The sequence below is a fragment of the Colossoma macropomum genome, unplaced genomic scaffold, assembly GCF_904425465.1.
Source record: "Colossoma macropomum unplaced genomic scaffold, Colossoma_macropomum, whole genome shotgun sequence".
NCBI lineage: Eukaryota > Metazoa > Chordata > Actinopteri > Characiformes > Serrasalmidae > Colossoma > Colossoma macropomum.
Window position 1 is genome coordinate 40,218,273 of NW_023494791.1, and position 23,865 is coordinate 40,242,137.

The 23,865-nt window shown below is 38.1% G+C and overlaps 1 protein-coding gene across 2 annotated transcripts in view; it reads left to right on the forward strand.

Annotated features, from left to right (window-relative positions):
• Positions 1-20,272, forward strand: part of macrod2 (mono-ADP ribosylhydrolase 2) — a 1,059,267-nt gene extending 1,038,995 nt beyond the window's left edge. For both annotated transcript variants that reach the window (XM_036575072.1, XM_036575073.1), the window contains exons 17-19: positions 11,338-11,403; positions 16,116-16,190; positions 18,443-20,272. In XM_036575072.1, coding sequence (XP_036430965.1) covers positions 11,338-11,403; positions 16,116-16,190; positions 18,443-18,480 — 179 coding nt within the window. In that variant the 3' untranslated portion in view covers positions 18,481-20,272. The remainder of the gene's footprint in view (positions 1-11,337; positions 11,404-16,115; positions 16,191-18,442) is intronic.
• The last annotated feature ends 3,593 nt before the right edge of the window (positions 20,273-23,865 follow it).

Here is a 23,865-nt window from a genome sequence, read left to right on the forward strand (position 1 = left end):
AGGTCATTTTACTGCGCTAAAGAATACTGCAGAACTCGACAAATAGCATAATACATACTAGTTTTAGGCCAGAGTTTCTCCCTCTAAAGTAGCTGTTTTAAAAGGGGTTAGCAAGGGCCATAATGCTAAACCTAAAAGTAAATATATTCAGTTCCACTTGAGGCTGATGGTGCACCTTGTTGTGCCAGTTCACAAAACATACATTTCCCAGACCTCCCCGCATTCAGGCGGTCATTCGTGAAGAGCAGGGCTGCTGGAGTTAATGAAGTGGCAAATGTGAAGAGCAAACCACTTATTCCCATGTGTAAATATTCAAGGGTGTCTAAGACCTGGAGTGGCGACAGTGCCACCAAACCAAGCCGGCTCACTCGGAGACGAGCACACTCGATTGCTCAGGATTGCTCTGCTTTTTTTTTTTACCCCCTTTCTCCTTTTCATGGCTGCGAGATGATAAAGCTCCGGACAATTGAAGCCAATTAAAACCTGCTGAGCTGAGGAGCAAAATACCACAGATGCTTCCCCTGCACGTTCCTTCAGTGAAAAGCCAAGTGGCCCTCTTGATCGCAGTCCGCCTTTTGTCACCGGAGGCGGCGGAGGGAAGAGAAAGGGGCAGAGCGAAAGAGGAGAGCTAGAGAGAGAGATAAAGAGTGAGGAAGAGGCGAGGGTTGAGCTACAAAGCAAAAAGCAGCCCTACATGCTGAGAGCATTTACCTAACCTTACAAGATGTGCATGGCAGCGTTGGCATTGTAAGCAGGGCTATTCCCAAAGAGCCCTTGGCTAGTCTGAAAAGCAACGAGATCTTTCTGTCAAACAAGTGTGGCCAGGACATTGTTAGGAAAACAAAAAAGCCCTTAAAGCGGGGTGAAAAGAGAACATGGGGCCATCTGGTTTCAGGGTTACGCAAAGTGCATTGAGATGAGGAAGTGACAATTTGTACAAAGTGTAGCTAATGGCTCAGGGAAGCTTAACCGTGAAAAACTGGAAAAGCCCTATAAAATCAAGGGCTTGTTTGTTATTACTAAGGGATCTTATGGTACTGCGGTAGAATTTATCATGCAAGATGACAATAAGGATACGATTATTCGACTAAATATTGCAACAAAAAAAAATGCTGCTGTGTAAATAGCAGTATATATTTATATTTGATATATTCAAGACATTTGGCAGACACTATTGTCCAGAGTGACTTACAGTTTGATCTTTTTTTTTTTTTTACATAGGAAGGCAAAGGTAGTGTTAGGAGTCTTCCCCAAGGATTCTTATTGGTATAGGGTAGGGTGTTTGTCCAGGCAGGTGATCGAACCCAAGTCTGCAGCATGGGAGGCAGTGGTGTTACCCACAACGCTGTCATATTCAAATATCATATACAAAACTCTGTAGAAAGTCAATCATTTCCAATCAAAAAACTTATTTTCCAGCATCAGAAAACCCTGACAAAATGACGTTTATAAATTACACTCAGGCCCCATTCTTTTCAGGGAACTTGCTTTCAGCTTTTCCAAGAAATCTGCAGGGATATTTTTCCACACCTCCAAAGTTCAGCCTTAGAAGTTGGTTTGGCACTTTCTGCTTTTCACAATCCAAATAATCCCAAACACATTCAATCAGTGTTGTTTGGGCTATGGTGTGGTCCATCCATCGTTCTGAGAGCACCAGCAGCTTTGTTGTTTTGCAAATTTTTTTTTTTCCTTTTCTCAGTTTTGGTGGTCTGCTAGGTCCTGCATAGTTGTTTGGAATCACATTTTCTCTACATCTTTATTCATTTTTTGAAGTCCAGTTTTGGAAACTCCTGTTCTTCACATATTTTCCTTTCCCCTTCCTTATGCAAGCAGCCTATCTAAAGCCAGATTAAGGCTCTTATTTAGTCTAATGCTGCTTTCATGACAACTGGGAAATCAGAATTTTTCACTTTGGAACTTCTTACTTCTCACCTCAAAGCATTCATGCCACCTCAGCTATTTGAAGTCAGTAAAAAATGGACCCTCACAGTACACGAGCATTCATTCGGATAGTGACTGTACATTAAAGGCTCTTAAAAAAGCTTTTACACTGAAATTAAAAATTGGTTTGGTTAGTTATTCTTTTATTTTAAACATGGATGATGGCCATGGGTATTTTCAACTAGTATAGAGCTAAAAATCATTTCAATTCTCAAAGTATCTCCATGTATTTAGAGATATCATGAACAAATAGTAAATCATACACAAATAGAAACTGCTTAAAGACTCTCTGAGAAGTTTGAGCTCTTGAGAAATTGGCTTTCCCAGAGTAAGAGCTATGAGTTATAGAGCCATTGAAATGGATTTTTCCTATCTGGAAATGGAAACACTTTAACTCTGCCACATAACTTTTACATAATCATACCATAAACTTCATCAACATAACAGTGCCATGTTACCAAGTTAACCATACTGGTAATTGTCATAACAGATACCATAATGTTCGATGTCATGACAGCTTGTATCACATGCTAGTTAGCTGGCATTACACCTAACTTTATGGCATCTGTCATAACAATTAACAATAATAGTCGCACAGCACTGTTACAAAACTGGACATAATTTGTCATGACAATGATAGTATATGACACCTGCCAGGACATATTTATGGCATGATTATGTCAACATTATGTAGCAGGATTCAAGTAAAGTGTTTCTTCAGAAACTTCCCAGTTCCAACATGGTCATGAATGCAAATCAAGAATGGGGACCAAAGCAAGACATTTGTTTGAAAGTCTACTGAGCCCTGTTTGTCAACTTAGTCTCACTTTATGTTGGTAACGTTCCCCTTTTATGTTGTTTATCCAGTTGTCCGTCCCCTAAAAGTATTGTGTTTGTTTTTCTTTCATTTAAATATGTATTAATGTCTATTTCTGACATAATTTTCATTATTTTTACACAAGGGACTTCTCCATAGTCAGACTGTGATAACCAAACCACATTGTTTACATGGAATGCATTCTACTTGCATTGTTACATCTGATAACAATCACGTTTTGCACCATACCTAAATGGCCACCGGTTGCTGACCACTGGTTGCTCACTTTAAATGCCGCTTTTTTGGAACTACATTTTTTGGTGGAAGAGATTGCCTACATTGGAATACATATAATTGAAACAATGGGGGCTTTGTTATTTTACTTTTTTTGTTACTTTACAAAACTGTCATTTAAAACAGTGCTAGCAGTTTATCACTAATAACATCATTGCTCTTTTTTATCACTTTTTATTTTGCAAAAGCACATTCCCTCACGTTCTTAAATATAGTATTCATATGATACACATGGTGATTCCAACAGATTACAGTACCCTACAGAAAGTGCTGGGGGTGATATGACTTCTATTACTTTACAAAAGAAGACATTGCTTGTAGTGCAGATAGAACAGAATTATGATGGTGGCAGACAGGAAACAAAGGAGTAATAGAAGGTGTAACAGTTAATCGAACAATAGTCAATGGGTCAATTGATTATGGAAATAATCATTAATTGCAGCCATAAATGAAGGCAAAACTAAAAACAATACTTAATATTAATATTCACTAAATATAAAGGTTACATACATGACAATGAAACTAACCCCCTTTCCCTCTTTTCTATCTTCTATTCTTTTCATTTCACTCCTTTGCCACATGCTATGTGGGAAAGATTGCACAGTCTGCAGGTAAACTACAATAACCAGTGTGAAGAGGCAAGTGGGTAAAAAAGATGAAAGAGTTAGCATAAAAATGAAAACGTCAAAGGGAGTCAAGGGAGGGCTACAGAAACGATGCAAAAAAGGTCGAGCTTTGGCGTGACCTACATACCTCCTAAACCTGGCTGTCAGGCAGCTAGGCCTTCTCTCAGCTTTTGGTGAATTACTTAGCATAATCGAAGGGCAACTTTTGTGCTTGAACCCTGGTGAAAGCTTCTAGCCATACGAGACCTAGACTGTCTGCGAGAGTGTGTTTTTAAGAAGGAAATGCCATGTTGAAAATAAAAATTGTGTTTGTAGAGAAAACCTTTAGACCTAGTACGTGTGGACAGAATGAAGGAAGCGGAGGGAGATGTCAGGCCAAAGAAATTCTAGCACAAAAAAACAGAGGCTGTTAATGAAAGTGCCAAGAAGTTGCGAATCAAAGTGATACAGAAGGTCTTAAAGGTTCCCGCATATGCATGTTATTGTACTTGATGGGCAGGGACCAAATTCATTTAATGGCTTATGTTTCATGCATTTTGTTTTAGTGGGCAAAGCAAGTGTACTCACTGTGTCTTAGCACATGTAATATTTTTGCATTCCAGCTAATAATCAGAGCAAGAAAAGATTGAAATTTTGAAAAACTGGTGGAACTGGAAAAACACAGTGATCTGGTCAGTCATAATGTGTGGAAACATTCGTACACTAGTAAAAATAAAGGTGGCATGGGGGCTCCTAAGTGGGTCAACCATGTAAACATTGGTTATGTATGTATATATATATATATAAGGTTGATTTCTGATGATGCAACATCCATCCATGGCCAGGAGTCTAAGAAAGCATAATGGGCCTTGCCCTCTCTGGGTGGGTATGCTGGCCAGGGTGGCCCTCCCTCTCCTGCCACAATATTAGCAAATACAGGTGTCTGTTAGGTGACAAATTTGCAGGTAGTGTTCTCCTAATGTGTTGAAAGTTTCATGCATGGGCCCTTTTATCTGCCTTATGCCTGGCCCACACTACAGGAAAATCTTTTTGAGGCTGATTTGCTCCTCCTGACAATCGCAAAAGCATCTCCTGATCTTAAACCCTGATCTGCCCAGACTCCGATTCTCTCATGTGAAATGCAGTGTTTACGTCATGCCTAAAAGACTGCCAACCAAAGAAAGCTGAGCTGAACTTGTCAGTGTGTAGAGAAGAAGTTGTAAGCATGGTGGCTAAATTGAGAACTGTTCACCTTGTGTGTATGTATGTTATATATGTATGTATGTATGTATTCACCTAAAGCTTCATCCACACTTTCGTCTGGTTGGCTTTTCTGTGCAGACAGCACACCACCAGCACAGCAATAGCCTCGCTGTCACCTGTCGTGTTTGTTTAGTTCCAAAGTCATGTTAGTTTGCGTGAAACTCCCACAAGGTTTTGTCAACCAAGGCCATTGGTTCCCATGTTTGGTGTTTCATTCAGGGCAGATTCTGTAGTGTGGGGACCGAAAAATCATGTCAATATGTGTGGAGTCTCTCATGTTTTCAACATCAGATAGGATTTTTTAAATTCCTTAGTGTGGGCCAGGCATTAGCAGAGCCTGTCACAACATTAAAACCTGCCAGATTTTCATAGTAACTTTTTTCATAATTTTTTTTTTTAATTTTGTTATAGCTCCAATTCCAACTCTTGCTTTGACCATGCTATTGTCTCTAGCATGTAGCAAGCTGTAAACAAGTACATAATTAATATGACTGGATATCAATATACTGTATATAACTGACTGAAAATGCAATGTTTGTTGCTTGTCAAATATGCTGCACCTTGGCTATCAAGGCAAAACTCTATAGCTGTTTTTGTCTAGTATAGAATGGATACATTATTCAAATAATTATTCATTTGTAAATGTAAAACTCCAGAAAGCTGTAATTTTGCTACAAGACATGGAGGTTTGTTTAGACAGCTCCATCACACCATTTCCATTTGGCAACGGCAGTTACAGCATGAGCTTCCTTTGGCTTATTGTTGGCTCAATTATGCACAAGGATTACTGGTGAGTTTTACGATTTGCATGATGTGAGGCGTGAATGCATTCCCACAAAAAGCAACACCTGAACCACTCTGGTGGTAAGTTTCCCCTGTAAGAAGCTGGAAGCTGACGTGGGTTAAATTATATTTTCTACAATGTTTCCAAAACAAGTTTGGTCACATATGCAAAGTAGTCAATAAATTATACATGTCAACCCAGTCAGCTGATTAACCAGTATACATAAAAAACATGACATCTGTTGCCCTGAGCATCATGGCAAACCTTCTACCTGCTGTTGTGGGAGTATATGAGGAGGATTTCAGACTGCCACAAACTTTTGCTGCAAGAAATGCAACCGTAGGTGTTACAGAGAAAGACATTATTAACAGATTCCTCTCACACTTTCAACTAGCACTGAACTTGAACCGCCTGCAGCAAATTCCATGTTTGACAAATCCCCCTCCTGTGAATGGAAAGTAGGTTTAGCTTATAATCCACACAAGTAAAGAGTAATTTGATATATTGAGATTCTGATTACATGTTTGAATTGATTTTATTGCATGTATTTTTAGCTTTGAATCCTGTTTTCTTTAATTTACAATGAATTTTACAAAGGAATTCTGTTTACACAAGTGAAAATGACTAGAAAATTGATTGTAACTCAAGTGAAATTTGAATTTGAAATTTGAGATGTGTAAATTGAATTCCTGATATCAAGAAAAATAAGTAATAAAATGATCATTTGCATTTCAGCATATCAATTAATTTCTCATTATAGTAAAAATAAAAAATGTCACTGCAGTTATAATAAGCTGGAAAAATGCTTGAATTCTTAGCAATAAGAAATTTAATTTTACATGCAAAACTGTAATTCTTACAATTAAATGAATTTTAAGATGTGTAATTAGATTTTTTTATCAACAACATTTTCTGATAAAGTCTTGTTTAAAAAGTTAAGTGGTTTGTCATCCTGCCATCACTTTTCTTCCATTTCTTTCATTGTATCCATTTTGGCAGCCAGCTGGAGCTTCACTTGGCATGGGTCTTTAATATTTATGACTTCATCTGCATGTCATTTTTGATTGGTTCTTGCCTAGGACACAGACGAAAATACACCATCCAGACACTTCATTAACGCACCCCCTTGTATCCACACTCATCGTCCATTTTATCAGGTCCACTTACTATATAGGTGCACTTTGTAGTTCTACAATTACAGACTGTAGTCCATCTGTTTCTCTGTTGCTTTGTTCGCCCCTTTTTACCCTGCACCCCCACAGGACCACCACAGAGCAGCTATTATTTGGGTGGTGGATCATTCTCAGCATTGCAGTAACACTGATGTGGTGGTGGTGTGTTAGTGTGTGTTGTGCTGAGTGGATCAGACACAGCAGTGCTGCTGGAGTTTTTAAACACTGTGTCCACTCACTGTCCACTCTATTAGACACTCCTACCTTGTCAGTCCACCTTGTAGATGTAAAGTCAGAGACGATAGCTCATCTGCTGCTGCACAGTTTGTGTTGGTCATCCTCTAGTTCTTCATGTGGCTCTATTCATTACAGAAGCATGTCGGTTTTTAATGCATTGTCATCCGAGGGGTCGAAGTTCACAGGCATCCACTATTGTTTTTCAGCCTTGTCCTTTACACACAGTTTTTTTACAGAGTAAAAAAAAAATCTGAAACACATATTCTTTACATACTGTGACGTATTTCTGAGTGAAACAGTATCGGATCTCTGAGGTCTCTGAGGTCTCTAACGTAGCCAAGCGTTTCACTCAATAATAGGTGGGGAGGTGGTGAGAGCTGGAACTGGAACACAATATTACTGGGTAATATAATAATTAAAAATCATTTATTTGTTTTTTATATGATAAGCTATGATGAATCATGCTTAATATGATGAACAAAAAAAATTAGTGGGAAAGTTTAAGGAACCCCCCACCCATTTTGTACAGTGTAGTGCTGAAGTGTCTGGACAGCAAGACAGTTTTCATTGTTTTGGCTCTTCATTCCAAACTAAAAATGTAGGCCTGCCTTCGCTAACTAACCAGCTTGTTCGCAAGCTTTCCTTTCTTGTTCACATGATAACGTTTTTATTTCTTTGGAGTTATTCTGGGCCTTCACTCAAAGCCTTGAAGACCTCTGATATAGTCTCATGCTCAGGTTCCTTTGTATACGCTTCATGCCCTCTCTCCAAACGATGGGCCTCATATTTTCATCTGTGCGAGAGCCAAATTAGAGAGACAGCCAATTTGCTTCTATTGAGCGACATATCGGCGCAGCGGCGGGGTGTGAGGCTACTGCATCGATTGAGATTCCAGGCTCGGCGTGTTTTCTCTTTCTTTCTTTCGTTCTTTTTTTCTAGGCCTGGCCTCGTTGTGTTTTTGATCAACGCTGCTTATTAGGGGAGGAAGATGACAGAGAGACGATGAGGGGGAGAGAGAATGAGAGAGAAAATCCAGGCAGCAGAATGAAAGCCAAGCCTCGAATATACTTGCAGATTCAACAGGGATCAATCATAACTCATTCAGTCATGAGAAACATCACAGGGGTCAGCACATACACACAGTCCAAATATATAGTACTGTGCAAAATTAATATTTATTTATTTACTTTCCAGTCAAAACAGCCTCAACATCATTGAATGTGTTTGGAATTACTTGGATGGTGAAAAGCAGACAATATAACCAACTTCTAAGACTGAACTTTGGAGGTGTGGAAAAATATCCCTGCAGGATTCTTTGAAAAACTTAAAGCAGGTCTCCTGAAAACAATGAGCGCTGTAATAAAGGCATACATTTTGCCCGTTTAATATTATATATGACATTATATTTAGTTGTTGAGACTTTTTATGTATGTTTTCTGCTTTTTGTTCTGATGCTGAAAAATAAATAACTTGTACCTAAACACAGCATCTATGTAGATGTGACAATGAAAAAACAATCACTAGAATGATGCTTATAGATGACTAGCAGATGTTAATAGATAATCTGTTCTGGTCAAAACACTTTGCCATGTAAACTTTCTAACGGTGTCAGATAATCCAAAGGCTTCAAAGTAGCTGAAGCATGGCATTACTTGCATATTAATGGTGTAATGTCTAAGAATATAAATATAAATACTAGGGCTGTCAAACAATTACAATAATTCATCGCTAATACTCTTATACGCCTTATTTAATTTAGTTAATAGCAATCAATAGCATTTGTCTTGTTCAAATATGACCCTAAAGAAAGTATTTTCTCTATTTAAAAGGCAGTGCATTTATTAGTCATATAAGCTTCATCAGAAAACATGTTTATTAGATCATATATTTATTGCTTTCAGTAATTTATTAACATTATTTTTGTCATTAACTTGAACAGGATTTCTAGTTTTCATCACTGATGTCCAGTGGCTGCATGTTCCAAGTCTTCTTGGTTGTTGCCCCCTCGATCTCATGCAGTCTCCCTAAGGCACCCTCAAGTGCTAATGCTACTAATATTGCTGATATTTCCAGCATCATCAGCGTATTTTGCTTATAAATAATACTTCAGACTCAACATATTTTAGTGATTCATGGCATTGCAGTGGTGAAAAGAGGCTGTAATTTGAATGCTGTATTTAAATGAGAGGGCTGCAGTCGCAGAGCCATAGCAGCAGTGGGCTTCGGTTGGAACTACTGACGGTTTTAAAATCAAACTAGAAAAATGTGTTAATGACATTAAAAAAATAAGTGCCATTAATAATTTATTGCAATAATCTTTATTTTTTTTTAACATGTTAACTTTGATACATAAAAACCAACACCGTTACTAGGGGTGCACTATCACAATCAGCCAGAATTGGAATCACCCAGTTTTTACTCACACAATTGGCAATCAGCTGATTTATTTAAATCATTTCAGCTGATCCATGTTGCGATCATAAAACAGCAGGTAATCTATGCAGATTTGGCTTTCAATAAAATGATTTGTAGTTTCATTTATTTAAAGATGGCTCATGAATGCTTTATAAAGGGAGGTTATAAAGCATTAATGAAGTGGGGATATGGGTTTGGTGTGGCATTTGTCAGAAGTGAAAATGACCTAATAGGAAAGACCGAAATGTGCATTTCTTTGCAGATGTACACTCTCAGAATAAGGGTACAGAACAGTCATTGAGGTGGAGGGGTGGTGCCCCTCTTGTCACTGGGGTAGTACCCTTCTTGTCACTGGGGTGGTACCCTCAAGGTTAGGTCTTCAGTATCTTTATTTAAGGAACATATTTGTACCATAATCCATTATATTTTTAAAGTTGTAGTAGCTCCACACATCCCTGTCTCCTCTCCAACTTTTTTATTTTATTGCTCTGTTTTAAAACATTACGCTATGAAAAGGTACAAATATGTACTTCTTTCCCTAAAAAAATCTTATTTAAGGTATACAAGTGGATCTTAAAACCTTTGTTGTACCTATGAGGGTCCATTTATACATTTATATTTGTACCTTGGGCAAAAATGTACCTGCAGAGTACTTTTTCTGATGGTGTAAAAATTCCAGTAGAGTTGTTTTTATCTGCACTGAGTGTTGACTGAGTCTGATTCATTTTTTATTTCGAGCTCTACTTTGGTCTCGATGACACACCGGTGCTGTATCTCTACACGGCAAAATCCTCAGTATTGAATTGACACCTACAGTGCAAAATTAACAGCTACTCTGTTAAAGCAGCTGGAAATAAATGGGCACTGTAAGAGGTTATTCAACACAGTGGATTTTATTGAGGAGGATACTATAATAAGTCATAGAGCTTTGGGGCTTTGAAATAGTCATTGGCTATTTTATCAAGTACACCTACCATACACAGTCAACTCCATAATTATTGGCTCCCTTAATGAAGATGGGTTAAAAAAATCTAACAGCAACAGTCTTCTCCCATAGTGCCTAATGAAACTGGAGAATAGAGAGCAACTCCTCAATACTGAATCTCTTCAGATCCTCCAGGGTCCTTTGTCCTCTCTTTTGGACTCAGCAGTGGTCCCTTTTCATTAGCGGATAGGGTAGAGGGGGGGCTGATAAATTGTGCCGCAACACATGGGCTACAGTCAGTAACTATGAACCTATACTCTTAAAAAGGATGGTTCTTCAAGGATTCTTTAGGAAAGACAATGGTTTTCTACAGGACTGTGAACACTCAAAGAACCATTTACATGCATAAGTGGTTCTTTACATGAAGAAATTGTGGATCAGATTGATGGAGGATATGTTGTGTATGGTTTCATAGATAAAGAGGTTCTATGTAGCACAAAAAAGGCTTATTTTATTGTTACAAGATTTACATTAAAACAATAGAAGGACCCTTTTTGGTGCTATTTGGAACCATTTTCAAAAAGATTCCCTATAGAACCACATACAACACATTCTCTATCAATCTGACCCACAATTTCACCATGCAAAGAACATTTACACATGCATGAGTGTTTAAAGTTCTGTATAGAACCATTGACTTTCCTAAAGAACCCTTGAAGAATCATCATTTGAGAGTTTACAAAGTATAGCAGGTGATTCTCATTAAAAAACAACGAGAATGAGTATTTCTTGCGTTGTCTCTGTTATTTTTTACACCCCACGTAAATAGTTTTATAGCGCATTAGGACATATTTATAAGCATGTGTTGTTGCTCTGAATTCCAGGCATTGAAGATGGGGACAAAAATCCACCTGCTGTGGCTAATGATGATGAAGTCAGCAATGCTAAAGGTGAGAGTTGAGTGTGTGTGTGTGTGTGTGCATGTGTTGGTAATACTATCACTATATCACATTTATGTCATTTTATCACAGTCTTTTCATATTTGCCCTGTTTGAGATAGAGGTCTTTATTTTTAGATGCATAATGCTGGAATTGTTATCTGCTCCTTCAAGAGCAAAAACAGTGACACTTGTTCATTCATGTGTAAATAAATGCTATTCGCCTCCGGCTAACAGCCAGATGATCAAAAAGAGGGACATTTTCTGATGTGAGGAAGGAAAAAAAAACTGTCAGGAAACACTACATTTTAGATTGTGTGGTCATTCAAATCATACAAATGCAGCATTTCAGAATGGAAACAATTTGAAGGCAAGCAAGTCTACAGATATAAAGATTATAGTATATTGATATTTCATGGTTGGCCAGTAAACAGTGGAGAGAACACTGTGTACTTGTATTGACATGATTTTCATTTAACAACAAATAAATCACTGTAGTGGCTAATTTAACCAAAATATGGATAAAAGATCTTTATTACTTGGTGTCTGGTGAACTGAAAGGCCTTGAAGGTTTCACAGTGGTATGCATGCTGGTCCATGTTTCAAAGACTGACCTTGATCAGGGCTTGACTGGTTTAAAGAAACTAAAACATAAAAAGAAATAATTTCAAGAGGAAATAAACCAATTTATAATGGAAATAAATGAATTCACAGTGGTTTGGTGTGAAATGCACCATTCTGGGTAAACATACAGAGAATTGTTCAGATCTGAACAATTCTGAAACATTTAATGCCTTTGCAAAATACCTGCCAGAAAGTTATTACATGAAATGATTATGAATATGCTGCCTGATACCTGAGACATTGCTTTACGATAGTTTTGAGAGAAAGTTTTGGTGTAAAATGCATTTTTTATTTGCATTCATGGCAAAGAGGCAGGGTGTTGCATGGTAAAATAGTACCTAAAGAAAACATATTTTTTTCAGATATACTGTGATTTCACCATTGCTTCAGCACTGGCCAATGTTATCATACAATGACCAGCCACTATAATAGTAACATCATTTTAATACTGGGTTGGACGTCTTCTCTCAGAACAGCCTGAATTATTTGAGGCATGGATTCAACGATGTGCTGAAAACATTCCTTAGAGATTCTGGGCCTGTACATTCATGTTGCGAACGTCCTGTCCTGCCAAATCCATATCTTCATACAAGTGTTCTACTCAGATACACTGTAGCATTCAAATACTCTTTTGGTATTACACCACCAGCAGCAACTTGAATTACTAACACAGGTTGAGTTTAAAAATGCATGCACTTTACCCCAAAGTCTGACCTGTGTGTCGCAGTAGAAATCAAGAATAATCAGACCAGGTGACCTTTAGCCTCACACTGTAGCTTCAGATTCCTGTTTATGGCTGACCAGAGTGGAACCCGATGTGGTCTTCTGCTGTTGTAGCCCATCCACCTCAAGTCGCGATGTGTAGAAATGCTTTTCTGATGACCACTGTTGTAAAGAGTGGTTATTCGAGTTCTTCTAGCCTTCTCGTCAGCTTGACCAGTTCTGACCACACGGAAATGTCGCTCACTGGATGTATTTTTCAGTGTTCGCCCCATTATATAAACTCTAGAGACTGTTGTGTGTGACTTTTCCAGATCAGCAGTTTCTGAAATACTTAATTTACCCCATCTGACACGAACAAGCAAGCCACAGTCATAGTCACTTAGGTCACAGTGTTTCCCTCATTCTGATATTTGATTTGAACATTAAATCAAGATCTTGATTTTATGCATTGAGCTGCTGCCACAGGATTGGCTGATTGGATAATGGGGAACATCTTACTCAAACCCTGATGCATAACATTGACATGACCATACTGTGAACATGTCATTGCAGACGTCATATGCTGTCATGAGTTGTCATGACATCTCTTGTTTAGTAATATAACAGTATCATGTCACCATTACAGGTAATTGTCATGACAGATGCCATAATGTTTGATATCATAAAAGCTTATGATTGCTTATGAAGTGTACTCTAGTTAGCCATCTTGACATCAAACATTATGACATACGTCATGAGAATGAACAGTATTGGTAACATTACACTGTTACTGGACTGATGACTCATTACAGCAAATGAGATCTGCTATGACATGTTTATTGCATGGTAATAAAGCTATACATTATTAAAAGATTAATAAAAAAGACAAAGCACTGCTCTAGGCTTTTTGATCCAAATTAGAAATCTAGTGAACAATACACAGCTTATTCTGTCAGTGCCTCTGCTCATGATTAGAAGAGAAAACAAGGCGGAGGAGTTGATCGTTAGCGAACGGCTTGATGCAACATATGGTGCTCATTCTGAGAAAGACCACAGTTCCACAGAAATTATCTGCTTCATTTCAGCAGATGCCTTATTGTGCATTATGAATACAGTTAATAGTCCATGAGTTCTGTACAGGGAGTGTAACAGATATCAAGGCAATTAAACTGTTTTACTTGCTTGACTCTTTTATTTGTTAAAGTTCAAGTAAATATGACTGCAATCAACAGGGAGTGTTCCATTTTAGAGGCTGTAGATCAATTTTACTCAATCTTGCTCCTGAAGTGGCACTGCAGTGCACATTTTGGTTTTTCTCGCTGCTGTAAAACACCCATTTCAACTCTACAGCCCAATAACATGCAGTGTACGTGGCGCAGTAGAACAGATTATTCAGAGGCATGGAGAATTTGCAAAATGAATTTTCTTAATATATTGGCCCTTCAGGCAAACTTGGACATTTCACCACAAGAATCTTGGTTTAAAGTAAAATTTCTTGGACATCAGCTTCCACTGCACGAATAATTTCTGTTCTCTAAATTAACTCACGTCCTTGGTGGTTATAAACCACCCAGGCAAACTTTTGCTGGCTTTAAAAATGTTGGCTTTAAAAATATCCACCTAAGATCAGCTATGTGGTCAGAACCTGACGAAGGACCAGAAGGAGGTTAAAACAAATTATGCATCAACAGGCCACTCTATAATTGTACATCAGCAAGGTGGAACTATAAGCTGTTTCTAATAAAGTGGCCAGTGAGCAAATAATCAGACATAATCAGATATGAGTGTTTGATTCTTTGCTTCATATAAACATTAAAACAAAGTTCAAACTCTGAAAAGACGAGTAAAAAAGTGGACCACTGCGAGGGAAGAGACCAGTGTTCAGATTCTATGGGATCAAAAAGAGAAGTGAAATGTGTTCATACATCTGCAGAAATGAGGCAGACATATCCCAGCATCCCCTCATTCGAATGTGGTGAAATTCCCTAATTTCCAGACCAAACAATGGTTCCTCTACAAAGCTGGAGAGACAAAGGATTGACAGCATGAGGGAAGCCGTTTTGCCTTTGGCCATGTCTAGTCAAATAGCTTACACTTCTAATATCAGTCAACTTCTTAAATGCAGGGGTTATCTATTTTTTTATTTCTGGAATAGTTGGTGGAGAATGTTTTTTCTTAAAAGCTTCATGTTTGATTTTGACTGTCGTTTTATGGTCTTTTGTTAATTTGTTTAATTTTGCATGTTTGCATTTATATTGCATGCAGTCTCCTTTGTGTTTAGCGCTGTCAGGGCTTTACACAACCTTTTATTATTCTGTATAAATACATGTCAGATAAAGCTGAAGAAAAGTCTATGTGAGCCTTCATTGCTCCAGGCACAGCCCATAGCGTCCTCAGCGTATTCTCTTTAAGAGGAAAAGTTCAAGAGGCAACTTTTTATTCCTTTATTGTTCTAACGGCGTATTGTTCATTTTTGTCTACTTCTTTTTCTCTTTCTTCCCTTTCTTCTGTTACTTCTTCTTCTTATTCTTCTTATTCTTTTCTTCTCTTTCTCCTTCTACTTCTTTCTTTCTTCTCCATCTTCTTTCTTTGTTCTTCATCTTCTTCCCCTTCTCTTTTTCTTTGTCTTTCTTCTTCTTCCTCTTCTCTTTTTCTTTGTCTTTCTGCTTCTTGCTCTTCTCTTTGTCTATTTCCCTTCTTTCTTTTACTTTTCCTTCTTCTACTTTATCTTTTTTCTTTTTCTTCTTCTTCTTCTTTTTTGTCTTTCTTCTTTCTTTGTTTTTTTCATTCTACATCTTCTTCCTCTTCTTTTTTGTCTTTCTTCTACCTTTTCTCTGTTTTCTATTTTCCTTCTTTCTTCTTCTTCTTCATCTTTTTCTTCTTCTTCTTCTTCTTCTCCTATCCTTCTGCTTCATCCTTATATTCTTCTTCTTCTTTTCTCTTTCTCCTTCTACTTCTTCTTTCTTTCTTCTCCATCTTCTTTCGTTCTTCTCCATTTTCTTCCCTTTATCTTTTTCTTTGTCTTTCTTCTTCCTCTTCTCTTTTTTCTATTTCCCTTCTTTCTTCTACTTCTCCTTCTTCTACTTTATCTTTTTCTCCTTCTTCTTCTTCTTGTCTTGTCTTTTTCATCTTCTTTCTTTGTTTTTCATTCTAAATCTTCTTCCTCTTCTTTTTTGTCTTTCTTCTTCTACCTTTTGTTTTCTATTTTCCGTCTTTCTTCTTCTACTTCTTCTTCTTCATCATCTTCTTCTATTATTCTGCTTCATTTTCATCTTCTTTTTTCTTCTTCTTTTCTTCTGCTTCGTCTTCTACTTTTCTTCTTCTTCTTCGTCTTCTTCGTCATCTTCTTCTGTTTCATCATCATCTTCTTCTCTTCTTCTCCCTCTCTTTCTCAATAGTGGAGCTGAAACATCAGGATGAGATCCCTCCAGAACCAAACCAAGCAGCTCAGACAGACAGCAGTCAGTCCAAAGGTAAATGTATAATACTAACATTGCTACACGAATAAATAAGACACAATAACTGGCTCCACTGCATTCATCATTCAGTTCTACCCCCATGTATCTATCTATCTATATATCTATCTGTCTATATATCCATTCGTCTGTCTAACAATCTGACAATATGTTTCAGAGTTTGATGGACCGCTTCTCTCACACAGTACCTACTATTTATAGTCTGGGTGCTTCTGTTCAAACTGCTTGTCTGTCATTCTGAAGGTTTGTCTGGTGGGTGTGGATTTGTTTGGGCCAAAGCTCTGCATAGTTTAGTCTTCTTTCAATTGTAATGCATCTGATAATAGTTCAGTCAATCAAACATGTTTCTGCACCTAAAACATAGTATGATCTAAATAATTTGCAATCCATTATATACTTATATCACTACTACATCACTGTCATATCAAAGAACTTTTACCATTTGAAAAGTTCTGCTCCTGTTTACATAGAGTAAACATTTCGTGATGGATGGACCAATAGAAATGGAATGCACGCTACATCATTTCAGTGATAAAATGTGGTCTGAGAAGGAAGACTATTAGTGAACTTTTTGGTTTTCCAGTTTTGTCTGTTGTTTATTTGTTTTGATTAAGTCCCTCTTTAAGCATCACCAAAGATCTACAATAGATTCATTCATTTTAGCACTTCATCCCTCTGACAGCTGGCGAGATTAAAATTCCACATTGTCTTTAGAGCATTGATGCATCTCTATTCCTTATGAAGCTACAGATGTTGGGCAATGTGAGCCATTTCCTTCCTTCATGAAGTTCTGTGTATTAATTAGTTTTCTTTCACCATCTTTTGTTGGTAATGTACAGTACTGTACAGCAGCCAGTTGCACCAGCTGAACGTAAGTTTGATTGTAGCCTAGTCTGAACGTAAACTGCCACTATGTTCAAGTTTACGAGCTACTAGAATTTAACTGGTTGCGCCAAAAAACATAGTTTCAATGTAGCTTTAAGTCACACCTTAAAATGTACACGTAGCCTAAGAAATCAGTTAAAATGGCTGGTCGATTTGATCGCCGGGAAAACATGCAAAAAAACGGAATACGTCTCATATAGAAAGATTACACCTGTTTTCATTGACTGGAGATAATAAGAGCAGCTCCATCAGTGCTCAGGTTGTGTGTGATGCTGACCTCATCATACAATACATAGCACAGGTTATTTTTAAAATATAACTATCATAGCTAACATTACCTTTTTTGTTATTCAGCATATTCAAATAGCAATTACATTAGCCGCAGCTTCGCTAACATTTCCGATCGTTCATTGGTAAGGTGCCATTAAAATTTTGGGCACAAGAGCCCAGTTTGAATATCAGGAAAAATTTAGCAGCAGAACAGAATAAACACACATACAAAGGACGGACACCACTTTTGAAAACACCTCTTTATTATAAAACACAGTCTTTTTTTTAATTATAGCTAATATCAATAATACACCTTAAGCAAAGTAAATGTGGCTTGAAAAGAAAGAACTGCAAAAGTTTCCTGTTTATGTCGAGTAGCGTTACTGATTGGCTGCAGAGAGTACAAACGTCAGTGTTTTGATCTACTATCACTTTGCACTCTACTAGTTAAGACGTACCGTAAGTGTCTGTGGTGCAACCGAAATTCTGTGTGTCGCTAGTTTTAAACTAACTACTCTTAATGTAAGGTTTAGGATGGACTTAATACTCCAGCTTATGATCGAACTTACATTCAGCTTGTGCAACTGGCTGCTGTTCAAAAAAACAGGAACCACCTTTCATTTAATTAATTGCCTGTCAAAAATGGCTCGTATTTATTTTCCAGCATCAAGAAAAATAGCACAAAACATGCTTAACAAAATGTTACACAGAAGCCTCAACAACTAAATATAATATCACATTTTTCATTATTTAGTGCGTCTACTCTTTGCCTTTATTACAGGTTTCATTCTTTTTTCGGGACACTCTCTTTCAGTTTGGAGATATTTGGAGGTGTGGATATTCCTCCACACCTCCAAAGTTCAGTCTTAGAAGTTAGTTGCATTTTCTGCTTCTCACCATCCAAATAATCCCAAACACATTCAATAATGTTGAGGTCTGGACTCTAGGGTGGTCAGTCCATTATTCTGAAAACAACAGCAGCTTTCTTGTCTATTTCCTTTTCTCAGTAATTCACAGCTCGCATGTAAGAACCTGTGTTTTTGAGAGTGTACTTCTTCCAGTTGAGATTCTACTGGTTGATTTTTGTCTTTCAGATGGTTCAGCTGATAAGAATGATCCCAAGAAGGAATGAGATGACAATCAGCCTCGTAGGTACACACACCGGCAAACTGTGTGAAGGCGAACATCACACCACTCTAGTTTCCCACACAGTGGAGTCTACCCAAAAACACGGAGCGAGGAAGATTCCCATCTGTCCACCATCCACCTTCTTCTTCCCTTTTTCTTTTCTTGCTTTCCTTTTTCCTTTTGATGGGGCTAACATTTAATCAAACATATATGAATTTCGGGCAAATTAGAGAAGTGTATTTGAACATATCATAGAGGATGAAGGGTTCATAGAGCTTAGCAGGGGGCAATGTTTTACCTCACTGAATTGCTGCTTGGTCATTTCTGATCTTCTGGGCATTCTGGTGCTGGATTTCAAGTGGTTTAGTTAATTAGTTAGTACACAAGGTTATATGGACTCATAGAAATGTTTCTCAATGATTGATGCTTTGGGTTTGAATTGAAAATGACAGTATCAGTGGGTTGATTTGAAAGTCTTTGTTTTATTCAATGATTAACACTAATGTGACATGTCAGGATCCACGTTCATGTTTACATCTGGCCAATGGTAAAATGAAAGCAACTTTAACACCTGCAGTAGCATGCGAACGGTGCGCTCTGAGTAATAAGAGGCACATTTTAGTTTTTGGATTGGTTTACTTGAACCCTGCTACATAACATAGACATAACCATGCTATAACATGTTATATCAGATGACATATGCTGTCATGTGTTGTTATAACAGTGTAATGTTACTATTATGACAGATGGCATAATGTTTATGGTAACTACACATAGCATGTGAAATAAGCTGGCATCAAACTTTAAAGCATATGTCATGACAATTACCAGAATTTTTCTGCCAGCACAACTTATGACAGCATATAACATGTTTATGGCATGGCTATGTAGCAGACTTCAAGGAAAGTGTTACCCTTGGGTTTCCACCTGATATTAATGCGTTTCTTGTTCGCCAAGTTCATATAAATGCATAGGTTTGAATTGCCAGGCGGAACGTTGGCTTAATACGTTATAATACGATCATTTCAATTTTTGCACTGATGTGAATGAGCAGTCAAACCAAGTTTAAAGTAAATAAGCAGAGTGTGAGTGGAATGTTGATTTTCTTCTACAAATGAAGTTTGAGTTCTGATTCACGTGTCGTTTGGCCGTACGGTATTCCGTCGTCACGCTTATGCTCGCAAAGAGGTTCACATTTTCGCTGTATTCTGCTTTGAACACCAAGCCGCACTACGAAACCTCTCGAACATCTTTTTACATCAGCATCTATTACGTCTCACTGGGCCACTGATCACTTTCGACCTTCCAAAAAAAGGCTCACTTGGCTCACATATGTTAAAAAAAAACGACAGCATCTACGGCGTCAGCGTGTTAGCGGGTTGGTTTTCTCAGTGTTTACCCTAATGCATGCCAGCGATTTTTTTAACCACACACTAGCTCTCAATATTTTAACTAGACTGTCCCTGTGTTCCTGAAAATCTGCCTTATTTGACATAACACATCCTACATGGTCACAAAAAAAAATGGTGGTGGTGCAAATGCAAATACTATGTGTCGCTTTGAATGAATTAAATATTATATAAGGTGATGAGTGATTTAAAAAAAAAATCCTTGTATTTTTTCTTGCGTTCAAGACTTTTTGTTGATGAAGCAAAAATATATATTTCATTCATTCTGTTCTGAAAGGCTGATTAGTCACTTTAAGTGGTGCCATACTGATATCAGATGAACTTATGCCTTCATAATTTGATGTTTGCTTTGCTATACGACTATGAATAAAGTTTAAAAAAATTCTTTCCATGGCTGCGTGTTTTATTTTGTGTCATTTTGTTGAAATGGAACCTACAGGGGACACATGATATTAAATAGGTGCACTTTGTAGATTCACCATTACTGAATGAAGGCCACCTGTTGCTGCACAATGTATCAGCCCCCCATTTAACCCCTCAATCAATGGACCACAACTGACCAGATATTATTTGGGTGGACCTTTCTCAGTACTGCACTGACACTGACATGGTGCGAGTATATCGGGTCTTTCCCACCATTGTAAACTTAGCGTACAATCTGTTGAAACATCTACTGATGCTAATATAAAACTGATTGAAAAAGACCAGAAACACCTCTTTAACTTCTTTCTGCAGGCCTCCTAGTGCCCAGTCCACCAGCAGACTGGAAATAGATAAAATATTTTCTCTGTGACTCGGTTATCAAATTAACTGGGACACTCTTGGCTCTCTATGTGTGGAATATTGAAACTCTGTGTTGAGCTGCTAGTGAGCAATGAGGAGTTAAAGGGGAAGGGCTGTGAAAACAATTCACCCCTCTCCCCAAAGCCAGCCATGCCAAGATAAAATGGACAGCGCAACTGCAGCTTTCTTTATATTACAAAAATCATAAACAGCTGACAGAAAATGGCAAGAAAGCACAATAAAAACTATTCTATAAATGTTGGCTTGCTTGCTCAGCTATGAAGATGAAAATCCAGTTCGTGTACAGTTTTGTAAAGCATACACATTTCAATCATACAAATATAATCTGTGTTATTGAAGACCAAAAAAATGCATAGGAACCTCAAAAAACAGGTGGAAATTGCATTTTATAGCTACTGTGAAAAAGGGCTGGCATACCATTTCATTCATAAATATTTTGAGGTAAGCTGTTTTTGAACCATTTCTACTGACTTTGAAATTCCTTATCCTTAGTTATCAGTTAATTAGTCCCATTTCAGTTTAAGAGAAGTACTTAGCCATTTGAAATGGATTCGTGTTTTTAGAGTAACTACCCCAACACTGGTCAGTGATGGGTCAACTTCTAATTTTAGACGATCATAAGTTAATGATGCCACTAATGTCATGGCAGATGTCATATACAGTCATTAGTTGTCATGACAGATTATGTCCTTTGATATAACAGTGTTATATTACTATTAGATTAATGTTAAATGCTGAATGTTAAGTTTGAAGGGGTAATTTTGGACTGTCACCATGTTTCTCTACACAGCCCTTCATCAGTGGTCAGTTTCTGACCACAAAACCAGTGTTCGCTGGATATTTTTAGTTTGCTGACTACTCTGAACCCAGCAGTGACACTGATATGTACAAAAGCCCCAGCTGTGCCGGATACACTTGTACCATCGCCCAACACACTGCCATGCCATTGTCGGTGCTGTCTTGAGAATGGTCCACTACGCAAATAATATCTGGTCAGTGGTGGTCCGATTGTGGTCCCTTTCCATTGACGCATGGGGAACAGGGGGGGATAAATCCTATAAATGGCAATTTTATTGAATGTAAACCTGCTAAAAATGCTAATAAGTATGAGTATTACTACTGTGGTGTTTGTGATATTTTGTCCATCGCCTGTAGTTGCAAAAAGCAGTGTTCATGACCCATGTATGACCATCTCGCCCTCCATCATCCACCCCCCACTTCCACAGTCTATTGAGAGTAACTCTAGCCTTTTCATTCTTTGTTGACTTCCAGATGGCAATGTAAACCACATTGAATTCAATTCTATTTGCACTGCAGTTTTCACAAAAGACATAATACACAATAGTCACAAAACAGCTTCACATGGACTCAGGCCCAGACTCAAAAGAGCAAGCCAAGGGCAAGTGTGGCAAGGAAAGACTCCAAGAGATGGCATGAGGAAGAAACCTTGTTTGTAGCCAAGCTGAACTTTACTGGAGACAAGTCATGTAACTTTTTGCCTGTTTTTGTGATTTCCAGATCAGAAAACAACTTTGGAAAGAGACTCAGGGCCATGTTTAGGCCATAAGTTGAGCGGACTGCTTCAAACACTGCGTAATCATAAATTTGAAGTGAATAACTGGCACAACAGCATGTGACATTGTATAAGGACAAACGTGGAATTAAAAGCATAGATTTATTGCAGATACTCTAGTGTAGCCTAATGTGTAGTTTTTATGTTGCAATTTTCACAGAGCTACTAATGAGTCATTGCTGCTAAGCCTTGTACATTTCCTTCCTTTTATGCTTTGTCTTTCTGTACTTATCGTCTCTTGTATAATATTTCATGTTTGCACAGTTTGTTCTAGAGTTATTTACTGACTTTCGTACCGCTGTCAACCATCCATTTGTCCGCTGTTGTTCTATGTTAATTGGCGCTCATCTCACTGGGCATTTTATCAGGTATAGGTACACTTTCTAGGCCAGTGATCACCAATCAATAAATTCCAAAGAAGATAATTAGTGGGAGCAGGTGTTGAAGATCATGGTTGCAACTAGACTCCACAGAAAGGTAGATCTCCAAGACCATGATTGGTGACCACTGAGCTACAGTTGTTACCCATATACCTACAAGGTCCAGGACCATGTTGGCCTCATGGCTATGTGGAGAATGGTCCACCTCCTGGTTTCTACCTATTGATGGATTGTATACAAAGTGGCTAATAAATTGTACAGCAACATATGGGCTACAGTCTGTAATAAGCCTATACAACAGTGGTCACCAAATCCTCCTCCTGGAGATCTTCTTTCTTGCAGAGTTTACTTCCAAGCTGTATCTAATGTGCTGCCCACTTCAGAACTTCTGGGGAAGTACGTAAATCTCCAAGACCAGGGTTTGTGTCCACTACTCAAGCCCTTCATCATTGGCTACCAGACAGTATTCAGCCCAGCAGTTACAGTGGGATGTTGAGACTGCTGTGCTCCGCCACCCAAATCATTTCTGGCCAGCGGTGTTCCTCAAGTGGTCCTTTTCCTGATGGACAGGATAGAGGGCAGCTGATCTTGGTTTGCCTGAATCACAAAAGGACTCATTTGGTTCAGCACTTTGTAGTTTATCTATGTCCTGACCACAGCTGTTGTTCTTCACCATGAACACTGAAGAGGAAGTCATAAAGACCCATGCTGGACTGTGTCTGTCTGATAAGTCTTCTGGAGAAAGCAATTGGTTAGAAGATAAGTATTCATCACCCACTTTCAGACAGAGTTCTGGAGAGTCCTTCTGTGTGAGGGAGTGAGCTGTAAATCCAAAAGTTATTTCGAGCTAACAAAGGCAAGGCTCTCAATTGTAGGCGGATGCAGATCCCTAATGAGTGTGCTGAGGACAGCAGTGATGAGCAAAACTCCATAAGACTTTAAAAAGGCACTCAAAAATGGATTCCATTTATCTCTGAATGGTGCCAGTAAGCTTATAGGCACAAGAAAATATGGGGGAAATTTACACTGGCAGCATTAAAAGAAATAGATGCACACTTTGCATGCTACAAAGGAATGTTCTACCAGGAGGCAGGAGTGAAGGAAGACAATTTTAAACCTTGATGGGATTTTACAAGTTGAAAGATAACAATTTGTCAATTAAAATTAAAAAATTAAAGCGTATTTGGTGTAGGCCCCATCCTTGGTCCAGGTCTTGGACCCTC